Genomic DNA, 15,509 nt, shown 5'->3' on the forward strand with positions numbered 1-15,509 from the left:
ATTTATTCAGGATTCATGGTTTTGCGAGTTAAATTGTTAGCTATTTTGACTTAATTCCAAGGTAAGTGATTTACTACCGATTTGCCCTTTAACCGAAGCTATTTTGGTGGACTTTGTGGGGACTCAAATGTGAAGATGGAGATTAGATAATTCTAGTCTAGAGTTTGGTCCGTTATTTATTTATTTTTTTCTTTTAATTTTGGACTCGAGTAGTGAGCTTTTTAAATAGGTTGCCTAATTTTAGATTGGGAAAGACTAGAAGAGTTACTTGTCTTTTTTTCTTAAAAAAAAATACGCATAGAAATAGATACGTCAAATCCCATGTCAGATACGTATATGGAAAGCATCTAGAAGTATTGATACGTCAAATCGCATATCGTATCTGGAAGAATCAGTATCCGATACGTGTCTGATACTTATCCGATACGTGTCTGATACTGATTCTTTGCCTCACATGAAGTATCTGTGTTTCATAGGTGTTAAGATTGTGATTGCACTGAAAGTATGATTCTATTTTGATGGGTTGAATTGCTATAACTTGCAAAACCTTGGACTATTGAGGGTGTTCTGGAAACGTGTGTTAATGTTACAAAAATATGATATTATGTGAAGGTTATGTTATGTTTGATTGATGGATGATTGTTGAGACTATTTTGGAAACTCATAAGATATGTTACTATGTTTATTATAATATGCTATGGCTTGTTATGAATTTAGGTGATGTATGTTGCGTGTTGGATTGATGGTGACTGTTAGCACCCTTATCGGACGGTGTTCATTTCCTGACTATGTCTTGTCGTCCTTATGGGATCGCCACCTACGATTATGTTATTGTGTCTCCTCGGAGTCACTTCCTATGAAAATGTGTCTTCGGATTCGTCCCTTATGCCTATGTTGGGATGCATACCTTTGTCTTGATAGGGATACTAACCTGTATACCTAGTGGACCCAATAGTGGGTCACTTACTAGATATTCTTTTATACTTACTTTTTTATCTATATTTTTTTTAGGTAAAGAAAAGGACATAACGATGACGAGAGGAATCCGTGACCGAGTCTCGGGACTTGACAATGCTTCCACATATGTTTTTCTTATGTTTGCAAGTTTTAGCTTTATAATTAAACCTATAAATATTTTTAATATTTAATTTAGTTTTTTTTTTTTTTTTTTTTTTATATTTTATTTGATTTATTTTAAATTAAAGTTAGAGGTACCCAAAATAGAGATTTTATTTTTGTAGTTGTATAATAAAAAATTATTTTATTCTTTGAATTTAGTCAAAATTTGTGAAAATTTCATTTTGAGATTTATGCATGCAATAGTAGCAGGCCGATTCCCATTCCAAAAAGTCGGGTCGTTATAAATATGGAACACGAGATACAATAACAAAACATAATAATCCAAAAAATACAAAGAAAAGCAAATGAGATGAAGCTACAAAAGAAGCGAATGTAACACCGAAAAAAAAAGAACAAAAAGCAAGGTAATATCACCTTGTTTCGAACAATATGAGTTCATTATAAATCAAATAAACGCGCAGATTGTGAAAAAGAAATCAGAGAGAAAGAAGAAGGAATTGAAGGATGTATAGAAAGAATAAGAAGAGGAAAACCGAACAAGAGGATATAAGGTATGATATGTACATTCTATTAATACAATTGATTAATTATAGTGTGTTTGATAGTGTAACAGGAAAATATAATTCATCAAATACTACAATTGAATAGGATAGTAATGAAGGTGAGGAGGAGGAAATAAAAGACGATGAAAGACAAACTTCAAAAATCCAACAGCTCATCTTGAATACAATCAACAAATTGTTGGAACGAAGAATCTAATGAAATATAAACCTCAACAACATAATAATCGTGATATTGTAACTTTCATTCTATGTACCATAAAAAATAATCCTTACTCGTTGTAGAGTCATAGAAAAAGCGTAAAGATTGAAACAATGAATAGTTGCTTGTTTGTAGCAAATACATACGTTTCTTGAGATATTGATAAAATGAAAAACGTATCTAGAATATTAAAAGAATATAATAATATAATTAGATGGTAATGAAAAAAATGATTAAAAATGTAAAAAAAAAGTAAAATCCTAATTAGAATAAATTTTTTAAATCCAAATTTAAAATAATAAAAACCGAATAAGATATTAAAAAAATATAAAGATATATTATAAATTAAAATCAAAATGGTGATAAACAAATTAAAGATTGATTAATTCTGAATATTTTCGAAAAGTGGTTAAATCAAATCAAATATGATATGAAACCGCCAATTCAAATTTCAAAATGGTAGAAAAATCTAATACCTTTATCTACTAAATCGTTAGGTTGAAATCTAATAACTGATGATTCTAATTACATTTATTTCTATCATAATTGACGATTCCATTTACAACATATTTTGAGAATTGATATACGGTATAACAAAGCTGTTATCAATCATGTCAAAAGCGATTTAGAGATTAGAAAAATAAATATCATGTGCGCGGCACATTTTTGTCATAAATCTTATTATTCTTTTTTTTTTTTTTTTTTTTTTTTACAAAAATCAAGATGCCGATTTTGCTATTTCCTTCCCTTTCTTTCTTTACGAAATTATGTCGGTTGATCAAGTAGGCCCATTAAGGTAAGCCCATAAATAATCACAAAGCCATATTCTTGTTAGTGGGCTGAATGTAACTTGGCCCAATCATATTTTAATCATCATTCCGTTCCTTCAACCTTCGCCGACGACTGCACATACGGAATCGCCGGTGAAGGAAATCTATAGAATTGGGAGAAATGTTATCTTTGAAATTTGGGTCAAAATGGGTGGCGGTTGCTGCCTTCAAACCAGTCGTAGGATGTCAAAGACACGTGAGAAATATTTGCTACTCTGCTAACCGTATTCAGTCAAATGGATTATCTTCTGAATATCAAATTGATTTCAATTCACCATTGTCGTTGAAAGATTTTTCGTCTTTGGAAGGTTAAGTTTCAACTTTTTTTGTATTTATGTCTGCAAAATTTGATTACAAACGTAATATTTCCTTTCGGGGGTATTGATTTTGATTCTTGGGGTGGTTGTTTGTTCATGAAATAGATAATTTGGCGTATGCTAGTTTGATATGGAGGATTTAGTGAGGACATTGTTGTTAATGTATTTCATCATTTGAGTTCTATTGGAATTTGATACGTTCTTGTGAAACTGTGGATGATGTAATTTAGGACTGGAGGATGTCATGGTCGGCTACTTTTTTGGGAAGAAGAGAGCGACAGAAGTTGCTCACTCGTATGTATTTTTATTATCATTTACATTTATCAGCTAATTTTTTTGTGCATTTTTACATATGCGGTATGTTCTCTATTTTTTTTTTAAGTCTTTTATGCTCCAATGGCCTCTGTTTTTGAATGCAATGGTCTCTATGAGCTGTATGGGCATTAGTCCCAAACCCGTGTCTTGTTTTTCTAAACACAGAAGTGCATTATGGCTTCTAGAAATTTGTTCAACAGAAGATTTTGTATGATGGGTAACTAGTTTATTGCAGCTTTTCTAGCCCTTTCTCAAAATTTAACTTCAATCAATGTGAGTTGATAATCATAGGCAGTGTGGGGTTGATCATATTTGGAATATGGAGTGGGAATTTAACCCATCTTGCTCATTAGTTTTCCGTTTGATTCTAGAGTTTGGACTTTTTTGGACTTCATTTGTTCCATCTTTTAGCTTGTGTACTCACAATATGCCACACGTATACAAAATACATAGAACCTTTTCCATCTTTTAGAATGTGATTTTTTATTTCTTGCTTTTTAGTTGTTGATCCTTCTGTTTTTGTGATGAGGAATACTGCAAGGTAATTTCATGGCTAGATATTTATTACTTGTTCTTTATCCATCAGTGTATGGAAACATGTCGTCAGAAAAGGGGATACAGTGGTAGATGCTACTTGTGGAAATGGTTATGATACTCGAGCTATGGTCAAAATGGTTGCAGATGAATCTGGTTCTGCTCGTGTTTATGCAATGGATGTTCAAAAAGAGGCTTTAGAAAATACTTCTGCATTCCTGGACGAGTCACTAAGTGAAAAAGAGGTATCCTTTAGTCTATCACATTTTAGAGGAATCCATGATTTACATCTAGTACATATACAGCCTATAACTTGTTCCAACTTACGGCCTATAGCCCAAAATTGTAATTATGATGGTTTAATATATAGTCTAAAGTTTCTTTAGCATGGCAATATATGCTGATTGTAAGTGATCCAATTATTTGCGACTTTGAGCTGCTCTTAAGGTTTATTTTTGTCAATTCACTTTCAAAGAATGGGGATGAACAGATGACTTTACGCTTTACCTTCTGATTTGTGTAATTTATCTTTAGAAATGTTTGTTGAAGTGCTTATAGTTTCTAGTTTTATGTAGAAGAAACTTGTTAAACTCTCTTCCATTTGCCACAGCAGAATGGAGGATGTCATTCCAGAGGATTCTCCCGTTAGGTAATGATTCCACATTTTGTGCTTAGTAATGTAATGACATATTATATATGAAGCCAATCGTAATCGACAATTTGGCACCTATACTTTTTTATTTTTTTCTCTCCCCCGCTAATAGCTTGAATCTTGAACAATCATTTAAGAAAGTTGAGGAAGAAAAAGAAACAATTCAAACAAATTGATTACCTGTGGTTAGATATACCAGTTAATGCTCTATTTTTTAGGCTTGTTGCATTTAACCTAGGCTACCTACCTGGTGGTAACAAAGCAATCACTACAAAGTCAGAAACAACATTGCGAGCACTTAAAGCTGCCCATAGAATTCTGAAACCTGGAGGGCTTATCAGCCTTGTGGTTTATGTGGGGCATCCTGGTGGACTGTAATACTTCTGCTCCTTCTTTTCTTCTTCCCACTGTATTCCATGCTTTTATCGTTGTTGTGGACAAACCTTTGAATGTGTCAACCGGTGCAAATTTCATCATCATTTTGATGAAAGTGCATATTTCATCTTTTTCTTTTATCGGTAAAAATCGTTTTAGAAGTTGATGGAATGAGTTACTTTAGGGCTAGATGCTTGCTTTATTTCCATTTCAATGGGGGGAGTGAGGACAGAGGTAGTAAAATTCAATCTCTGAACTTGTCATGTCCCTACTTTCTTTAAAATAAATTGTGGAGGATTACTTTTTGGGAAAAACACATTGTTGTGGGCATGGGAATGCTTACAATGTCTGTCATATAAGAATTTAGGACCGTCAGTGAGTGGTATGGCTTGGATAGTCTAATGTGAGCTGTTATACTGGTATTCTGCTACACTGAGTTGATTTTAGTTAGCCTGAATACTTGTGAGTTTGTCAGACATTCTAGTTTGATGTGTAATGGGTTTATTTTCTAATGTTTAGGGAAGAATTGGAGACTATACAAAAATTTTCTAGCGACCTAGCTGTTGAAAATTGGATTTGTTGTAAGCTTCAGATGTTAAACCGGCCACTAGCTCCAGTTCCTGTGTTCTTATTCAAGAGATGAAAGTGGTAAGCATTTTTTGTTCTTCCATCCGATTCCAAACTGTTTCTAGCTTCTTTCTTTGATGATGCTAGATGGTGTAGTGAAAGAATGTTGGTTATTATCATTATTTTTCTCAGAAAATGAAGAATTATTAGCATAATTATATAAGAATTAGCTCCATGTAGTGGAGGCCTAGTATAAACCTCGTCATGTTACGAAGTTACGCCACCTTTTGGCTTGGATAGGAAGACTTCCACGTAGACATGTCTCTACTTAGACCAAGTCAAAACCTAATGTTTCGATTTGGATTTAGTGGCATCACGAAATCAGGGTAGATCATATGACATAGTTATTGCTATATTCTAAACAACTATCTTGATGAAATTCAAAGTAGCTTTGTGCAACTACAACCACTGTTCAATAAGCTCTTTCATTCCATAATTCGGTATTTCACGATCCTTGTCTCATCTTTAACTATCATGACGGTTTCATATAGAAATTTGGCAACAATTAAACTCTTATGTCTATAAATTGAAACCTTCACAGCTAGTTCTTGAGATTCTTCATGCAGTTAATTAGCCTTTACTATTTCTTCTTATTCGTTTGTCACTCAAGCATTTGGTTCGAGCATTGGTGTAACTTCAATAATCATCATACCAATACCAGTTCGATTTTTCATTCTCCTGAAAAGCGACCAAGTTTAGAGCAGGAGAAAGAGCTGTCTGTGTATTCTTGAACTCACTGATGAAAATGACTTGGGTTTTGTTTATTATATGAATTATAGGAAGGGGGGTTGTTATAGACTTTTGTTACAGTTTACAAATACTGGTTTTGCCAACTGCCCTGTTGCAATTGAGGCCAAAGCATTGATCAACCAAGGAAAACATGTTTTGAAGAGCCTTCTAGCAGTAGAGTTCCTATCATTAAATTTATTGTTTAATCTGAGCAATGCAAATCTATTGATTTAATCTGTGGGTTATCTAAATTGTAATCATTCTTTTGCATTAGATATTTTGTTGAGACAGTTGATGAAGTTGGTTTGAGAGGGCATTTCTGGGACAATGCTCATGCTTCACTTGCTCTTGCCTCTTTTGGTAGCCCTGTTGGCATGCATTAATTTCATACCAATTTTGTAATGTAGCTTCATTACCAATAAATTATAATATATTATAGCTCATCAATAATTGACATTTATTCTTTTCATTAAAGTTAGAGGTTCAAATCTTTATATCCCACTTATACTAAAAACAAAACGGTGTACTAAATTTTATGTTGTACCGCCACTTTTATGTTAATTAATCATGGATTTAATCTCCTGTTTTAGCTTCTAATATGCTTGTTTGTTTGTTTTTATTTTATTATTATTTTTTCAATTTGGTCTACTGTTTAAAAAAGTTTGCTTAAGCCCCTTTTAACAATTTTCAATTACAAATCTCATCATTAAAGTAGGTTAAAATTGACTAATAAAAATAATATCGTACTTCTGGGATGACGAAAATTTAGATAAGAAATTCTGTTACTTAGACCAGGAAAATTTATAATTTCTCCTCTAAATTTATAATTTGGCAATTTCTTTGGTTTTTATTGTTCTTCCATATTCGGCTTAATGTTTCCTTTGAATTTTTACTTGGGTCTGTTTGAACTGTTTAGAAAAAAAAAAAAATTTCAAAAAAGTCTTTCATTTAAAATTCTTTTGATAAAAACCGTTTACAATATGTTTTGAAAGTATTTCAAAAGTTATTTTGAGTGGTTATCAAACACTTTAATTTATTTGAAAATGACTTATTTTCAAATTAGACATTTGAAAAGTTAAACCAAACACATTTTAAATAATTAAGTATTATATCATATGTTTATTATCAACTTGTTTTAATATTTACGATCAACAAGGATATAATTGCAAATAAGAGAACACCTGAATTTAAGAACTATCAAGGTGTAAAATATTGATATTAACAAAAATGTCGATAGAAATATCGATATCATGAAGGGTATGAAGATTTAAACGTCAAACTTTAGGGGAGAGAACATATTGAGGTATGTTTATTTTACACTATTTTCAAAGATTTAATATACGTTTTCTTTTTAGGCATCTGCTTCATCCATAAACCACGCTATGATTAAATTGGGTCCAACTAAAAAAGTAATTTATTTTTTAATTTTGTCCAAAGGTGGAGATCCCTTTCTCATCTCTTGTAAATTGCATTTTAATATCCTAAACAAGACAAAACACACATTCAACTATAGATTTTTTTTAATCCGTGAGTGTCCAAACCATCGATGAATAAGCGTAAAAAATGTTAAGAACTAAAATCAATGTTCAATTAACATTTTAATAGAAAAAGTCAAATTACAAATTAAATTCTTGAACTCATGAATTTGTGTCTAATAGGTCAATTAATTTTTAATTTTTTGAATATATCAAGAGATCTATTATACATAAAATTGAAAGAATAGAAACATATTAGATATAAAAGTGAAAAGTAAAATTTTAGAGTCCGTTGATAACATTCTTGTTTCCCGTTTCTTGTTCACGTTTCTCATTTTCAAGAAAAGAATTTGTTTGATAACTGTTCTAAAATTCAAAAAATGTTTTTAAGAAATGGACAAATTTTAAGGAACTACGAAAAGTAGTTTCTCCTAATTTCGTTTCTATTTTATTAATTTTTGTTTCCTTGAAGTTTAATAACGCAGCCTGGCTTCTTGTTGGTGAGGAGGCTATCCTGGAATGCAATTCAACCCCTTTGTTGTGGCTCAAGTGTTTTGGATGCATTTTTTTATACTTATATGCATGTTTATGTATTATTTTAATTTCAATTTTATTTTTATTACATTTAAAATCAGTTACAATTTTACAATTATAAATTTTTCTCCCTAAAATATTCAATGACTTTAACAATGAATAGATGATTATTGAAGATATACAGAATTTGCTAGACAATTTGTAAAGTAGTATAATTGAGTTAGATGTGGGTTAAAATAATTTAAAACGTTACTATTGTTTTTAATCAAAATAATTTACATATGGCTCAGGTGAGAGATAACATCTTTGATCAAATTTGGACAATATTTAAAGAATAGATACAGTTTTGTTCTTGTTTTTAGTTGTGCAACGATACTTATTTGTATTAGATGATATAAACTTTTAATAATTTTTTGTGTGTTTAATGTAGACATATCTTTTCTATTTTCTATTATTTATTAAAAAAAGAAAAAAAAAGAAACAATTATCAAACAAGTTTTTTTTTTGTTTTTTTTTTAATAAATGAGAAACAAGGATAGTTATCAAATATATTCCTATTTCTAATCCTTAAAGAATAGGGAACAAAAAACAAGAAACAGTAAATAGGAGACAAGAGACAGGAAACAGAAAATAGAAAACAATAAGGTTATCAAACGGGTCTTATAGACCTTTTAAATACTTTAATTTAACCAAAAGAAAGAAATTATAAATACTTGGAAACTAATCCTTCCGGCCCCTTGCAACGAAATTGCAATAATATCTCACTCTAAGAGCATGTTTGGACAATTGACATTTTAAGTGTTTTTAAACACGTTGGGCCTGTTTGATTTTTCAAAAGGTAGAAAACAAAAATATTTAGATGCCCGAAATTATAGATATACGAAACTATAGATGTCTGACATCTCTTATATAACCATATTTGTTTTGTAGGAATATTTCTGAAGATATATGGGAATATTTGGATAACTATGTTTGTTTTGTAGGATTTCTATTGAGAATGTTTTAAATTTACTTAATGTTCCAAGAATGCCCTTACGATTATTAATTAATTTTTAATTAATTTAATGTTATTTGAACGTATATAACATATTTATTTCTATAAATTTATTTTGTTCAATTAATATAGTTTTATTATTTTCTTTGTTGTTTTCCAACAAAATAATATACATTAATTTAAGATTTTTAAATAAAATAAATATTAATTTAAATTTGAATTTGTATATCTTTCTAAAAGAAATAATTACAATATATTCGAAGAGAATGAAATATATAGTGGACAATATTTATTTTAATTATAAAATGAAAATAAAAAAGTGATATATATATATATACTAAAAAGAAGAGTTAAAAGTGTAAAAAGAGGATGCTTTCAACATGAAATTCAGATAACAATGTTTTAGGAGAGCATAAAAAATTCTCAAAATGTTCTCTATAAGGACATGTTTAGATATCCGAATATCTTCTATTATAGCAAACGAATGTTGTAATCTATTGTCCACTATAAAAAATTCTTAAATTCTCATGAAACAAGCATCCCATTAAGTCAATTCAAACCGCAACAGACGAAGAAGCAAAAATTATAATTTCTTCTCATAGTTTCTTTATTGGGTTTCGTTTCTTTCTTTCCTCATTCCTTTTTGGGTTAAAAAAGGGTCTAAAACTAATTTTCTTGGTCGTTTCAAAGACCATCTTTTATCTAAAGAAAAAAAATTATATAGTTCATATTATGTTTTGATAACCCATTTCTTTTAAAATGATCACGTGTGTATGTAAATATTGTTGGTTTGAAAGTACCATAGTGTCATCTTTTGTGAATATTATATTTTTTTTCCCTAAAAAAAAGGAACAATTCACATTATTTAACAATGGAACATTAGAAAAATTGATGTTAAATAAAAGTTAGTTAGAAATCGCTTTTGGTTTCTCCATTTTTACAAAAATAACAATTAAGATTCTCAAACTTTAGTATATAATCATTTAGTTCTGTATTTGTTATTTTATAAATATTTTGTCACTGTATTTTAATATATAACTGTTAAATTTCTGTATTTTCAAATTTGTAATAATTTAATTTTTGCCATAAAAAAATTCTATCAAAATTAAATGTTGGTTTTTATCTTAACGATTAACATATTGTAGCTCATAAATGAATTGGGTCCCTAATTAGTTTATCGATATATCTATATGAAAATTTTTGTAAAATCTTAAAATAATTTTCATAATAAAGACTAAATTATTGGAGTACTAAAATTTAGATGCTTAATTGTTACGAAAGTGAAAGTAAAGAACAAACTATCACAAATGAATTTAAAGAACTAAATTGGTTTTTTAGCTTCTATGAAAGTTAAAAGGTCCAAAGTAATTTTTTAACCAAAATAAAAATTCTTAATCTTAGAATAAACTTTGTATTTGTAGACTCAAGTCAACTTCCTTTTTTGTTTTCTTGTTTTTTTTTTTTTTTTATCTTTTTAAGTTTAACATTTTAGAGAGGGGAAGATTCCAACCTCTACCATTCATATTGGCAATTCCAACTCAAATTATAGAATCTTTGATTTTCAAAGAAGATATTATTAACACAAATAACCAACTATGAAATTACTTTGGAATTTAATGGACCAAAGAAAAATGCTATCAAAATTATGTCATCACTCCATGTCGTCGTCATCGTCGTCGTCGTCATCATCATCATTATATAAAATACCTTTAAATTTTGTACTCTAGGTAAAAAATGCACTTGAACTTTCAAAAGTTTAAAAAATATTCTTGAACTACTAAAATGAATTAAAAAATACCTTACCTTTAATTTTGGATGAAAAACATTAGTATTTTGTATAAAAAAATACTTCTGAACTTTCAAAAGTCTCAAAAAATACCCTTAATTTTTTTAAAAAAAAGTTAAAAAAACTATTATATGAACAGAAATCGTTAATACCGTCATACTTCTTTATTTTTCATAATTTTCTCCTCTCCTTTCTTCAATACCCTCTAACTCCCCTTTTTGTTGATTGTTGACATTTATTTATCTGAAATAAATAAAAAATACTACTATACACTTCATTTAAGATATATGGACTATAATAAGAAGAAAGAAATAAAGAAAGTACCAAAGGATTTTAGGACTTAAATGTTTTAATGAAGTTGTATGTTAGTAGTTGAGTGTGTTGAGTGTGTGTTAATAGTCAACTATATATTTTTAATTCGACTATTTAACGTTTTGGTATGCTTTAATTTAAGGGGAGCTTTTGATTTTGAAATTTTATGAAGATTTTATGTTTTAACTTAAACTTTTGGTTTTGTATTATGTCATCACTCCACGTCGTCATCGTCGTTATCATTGTATCATCATTATTACTATATAAAATATCCTTAAACTTTGTACTTTATATAAAAAATACACTTGAACTTTTAAAAGTTTAAAAAGATACTCTTAAACTTCCAAAATGAGTTCAAAAATACCTTACCGTTAGTTTTAGATGGAAAACGTTAGTACTTTGTGTAAAAAATACCCTTGAACTTTCAAAAGTTTAAAAAATATCCTTAAATTTTTTTTAAAAAAAGTTAAAAAATAACCTTGTTGTTATTGAACAGAAATTGTTAATACCAAACCTCTCTATTTTTCATATTTTTTCTCCTTTTCCTTCTTCAATACCTCTTATTCCCCTTTTTGTTAATTGTTTGACACTCGTTTATCTAAAATAAATAAATAATTACAACTACACACTTCAGCTAAGGTTTATGGACTATAATAAGGAAGAAAGAAATAAAAAAAACACCAAAGAATTTTAGGACTTAAATGTTTTAATGAAATTGTACGTTAGCAGTTGAGTGTGTGTGTTAATAGTCAACTATATTTTTTTAATTCGACTATTTAACGTTTTGGTATGTTTTAAAGGGAGATTTTGATTTTGGAATTTTGTAAGATTTTATGTTTTAACTTAAACTTTTGGTTTTTATTTTAGTTGCTGAGAATATTAGTATAAGTTGAGTACTGGAAAATTAAGAGAAAAATGAAAATATCTATATGAAAAAGAAGAAGGATATTTATATTGTTTTAAAATTTATTTTTTTCGTACTTAAGAAAACTTCAAACAAATTGATCATCATATTAACGATATGAATATTTTAAAACTTTTTTTTTAAAAAAATTCTAAAGTTACTTTTGCAACGAAGTATTAACAATTTGTTCATATACTAATGGTGAAAGTAATTTTGAAATTTTTTTAAGTTAAAGGGTATTTTTAAAAGTCTTTTGATAACGATAGGAGTATTTTTTAACTTTTTTAAAATTCAAAAGTTATTTTTGCAACAAAGTATTAACAGTCTATTCATGTACTAATGGTGAAGGTATTTTTTTAATATTTTTTTTTAAATTAAGGGTATTTTTTAAAATCTTTTGAAAGTTTAGGTATATTTTTGAAACAAAACTTTAACATTTTTCATCTAAAACTAACAATATGTATATATTTTTTTTTTAACTCTTTTTTAAAGTTTAAGAGTATTTTAAAAACTTTTGAAACTTGAGGGATATTTTTTAAGTATAAAGTTTAGGAGAATTTTTTAAAATTATAATTAGCCTTATTATTATTATAGGGGTTGAAAAATTCAAACACAGACCTCATGGTCGCTAATGCATACAAATGCCAATTGAGCTGCTCAGTGAATTGAGATTTCACAAAAAAAATTACGTAAATAGTCCAATTTTTTTTGCATATCCAAGAGGGTAGCTTTTGGAAATAGATAACTACAATTGACAATTTATTTCTTGGAGGGGATCTATTTTGTGTCAAACATATTGTCTCCACCATTCATATTTAGAATGGATTTTGGTGAGTCTAATGATAAAAATGCGATTTGAATGAATAAGAGGGTAAGTAATGTACCTAATAGTGGAATTAACACATGATAATAAGACAAGGAAAGTTGAATAAAATCTTTTTCCAAAGGCAAACCAATCAATTAAGTTGACTGACCAAACAAAAAATATTTGGATTGATTAATAACTTTTTTTTTTTTTTTAGTATCATAGTGAAAAAAGATTTAACTAATACACACAAGGTTCACATTTGTAAAGACAAACAAAAAGTCATAAAGTACAATTTTAAAGAGATAACATACAATTTGTTAACTCAGTTTGGCGATATACAACTTACATTTAGGAGGTAGTGTGTTTGAGAAAGATTCTTTTCTTAATATGAAGTTAAGCAATTCCAACGTAGTACTTCTATGTAAAAGAATTATAAATACAATGATCCATGCAAAACTCAACTTAATGAATGATCATTTAGGCTTCCCTCTCCCTAAGTGAGACTCATTCTCGAAGTGACTTAGGTTCTCCCTAAGCACAAGTGTATTAATAAGAAATCACTCGGTTTTCCCTTAAGTGTGAGGCTCACTTTCAATGTACTCTTTCCACTATCAAATGAAGACCACTTCACTTGAGAAACTTAGGGTCTGTTTGATAGAGAATCTGAAAACATAAATTTGAAAACAAAGGATTAAATGAAATTAGAGTTGTATTTGATGTTTTAAAATATGTGTTTGGTAGCAGATTTAGAAATTAGATTCTAATTTAAGCAACTGTAAACTAATTGTAGTTACTCACTAAATATTATAAATTATTATTAATTTATTTATGAACATGTTTTATGTTAAAAAAAATTATATAATTATTGTTTTTTAATATTATATAATTTATAGAAAAATTGAAATTTAAATCCCAATGGTTTGTCGTAAGTTAAAATTATTGGGGTTGATGCCCTAAATCTCATAGGGTCCTATAGTTTGTAATTGTATTGTACAAACATTTTATTTATGTAATAAAATATATGATGTTTTATTTCAAAATTAGTTGCATTAACTACAAACCAATAAACTAACATCCTGGGTTATCTTGTAATGTATATAGAGACATATGGATGGGTCATGTTTAAGTGATAACCTAAATGGTCTATAGTAGATGGATAAGACTTGATACCTTGTCCTACGAGTATGACTCGTTTTGTAGATTGTACAATTGTTTTAAAGTGCTACAAATGATTTGATCCTGATAATTCATATGGAGACATGTTAGCGGGGATATTCTATACAAAGGAGTTTGTATAAGACCAGACCATGAAATGTTTTGTCTCATTATATAACGGCATTCATAATAGAGACTTACATTTCACTAGGATGACCATAGGTAACATGACCTGAATCCTAATTGAGTTGTGAATTCCTGCTTATGAAGGCGGTCATTTGATTTGTATGGGTGAGAGTGGCCAGATCCTCGATTCAACAAGCCTACCATTTTGGGGATTCATTTGATTGGGGAATTACGAACATAACTACATAAGAAGAAATTCACTCCTTCCCCAATGTTAGGGCAAGTAGATAAATTGCTCCTTTAATGGCTGATTCCAGGGCTTAAACAATGTGGCGCGCCACCTTCTCCTAGCTCCGAGGGGTTTGGTCATAGTTGGACTATGATTTATTGTTCATTAGAGAGATCAGTGGTACTTAAGGAGTTAGATGTAACTACAAGGAAAAAACAGTAATTTGGTCCAATTGTACTTATGAGCGATTTGTGAAGGGTCATCATACTATTGATTGATTATATCCAATGGACACAAAAATATATCTGTAGTGCGAAGAGTGCAACTGTCGGTCTTTAGTGAAATACCTGACAGTTAATGGATGGTGGATAATGTGATTAAAGACTTTAGTCAGTTATTCACGTATCGTTGGAGCTTGAAGCTACAAGTCCATAAGGTCTCCTTGGTAGTTCAATGGATTCAAGTTGAGAATCAGTTTTTGGGTTAATTTGAAATGTTCAAATTAACAAGAAAGAATTTGATTATATATGATATAATTAAATTAATTCAATTATATATGATATAATTTATGTAATGTATTTGATACATTATTGTTTGATTGGAGAAACTAATATATTTGAATATGATTCAAATATATTTTCTATGAATAAGATTCATAGTTATTAAATTTAATATAAATATGATTTATATTAAATTCATATTTATATTAAATTCCATAAAATAAAGAAAAAGAACTATGGTTTATATATTGTATATGATGCAATATTAAAACTATAGGTTATAAATATAATATGCTAAGTTAGTTATCATATTTATTTATAATTTATTAATTATTTGATAATTAAATTTCTTTTTCTCCATAAACATCTTTAGTGGGTAGTTACACGATTTATTGGCAAATTTGGGATAAAATGAAATTGGCTTTCAAAATCTCAAACGACTGATATTATTAGCAATTAAGTAAG

The 15,509-nt window shown here is 28.8% G+C and overlaps 1 protein-coding gene across 5 annotated transcripts; it reads left to right on the top strand.

Moving 5' to 3' along the window:
- The first annotated feature begins 2,714 nt into the window (after positions 1-2,714).
- Positions 2,715-6,695, top strand: LOC120089422 (S-adenosyl-L-methionine-dependent methyltransferases superfamily protein). Of its 5 annotated transcripts, none has more exons than XM_039046880.2 (7): positions 2,716-2,980; positions 3,220-3,283; positions 3,891-4,083; positions 4,414-4,487; positions 4,709-4,864; positions 5,385-5,513; positions 6,496-6,695. In XM_039046880.2, the coding sequence occupies exons 1-6, from the start codon at positions 2,794-2,796 to the stop codon at positions 5,506-5,508; spliced, it is 798 nt and encodes a 265-aa protein (XP_038902808.1). In that variant the 5' UTR covers positions 2,716-2,793; the 3' UTR covers positions 5,509-5,513; positions 6,496-6,695. The 5 variants fall into 5 exon arrangements, with proteins under 5 accessions (XP_090161721.1, XP_038902808.1, XP_090161720.1 ...); XM_090305594.1 differs by having other exon boundaries at positions 4,417-4,487; positions 6,103-6,695; XM_039046879.2 differs by having other exon boundaries at positions 2,717-2,980; positions 6,103-6,695.
- The last annotated feature ends 8,814 nt before the right edge of the window (positions 6,696-15,509 follow it).

This window comes from Benincasa hispida, chromosome 10 (assembly GCF_027475165.1).
Source record: "Benincasa hispida cultivar pf3 chromosome 10, pf3_genome.v1.1, whole genome shotgun sequence".
Classification (NCBI taxonomy): domain Eukaryota; kingdom Viridiplantae; phylum Streptophyta; class Magnoliopsida; order Cucurbitales; family Cucurbitaceae; genus Benincasa; species Benincasa hispida.

What these genes read in the sequence shown, in the direction of transcription:
- LOC120089422 (XM_039046880.2), top strand. Translation starts at nt 2,794, where the DNA reads ATGTTATCTTTGAAATTTGGGTCAAAATGGGTGGCGGTTGCTGCCTTC. An exon ending in AGTCACTAAGTGAAAAAGAG is followed by an intron (nt 4,084 to 4,413) that starts GTATCCTTTAGT and finishes AGTTTTATGTAG; the next exon opens with AAGAAACTTGTTAAACTCTC. An exon ending in GTGGGGCATCCTGGTGGACT is followed by an intron (nt 4,865 to 5,384) that starts GTAATACTTCTG and finishes TCTAATGTTTAG; the next exon opens with GGAAGAATTGGAGACTATAC.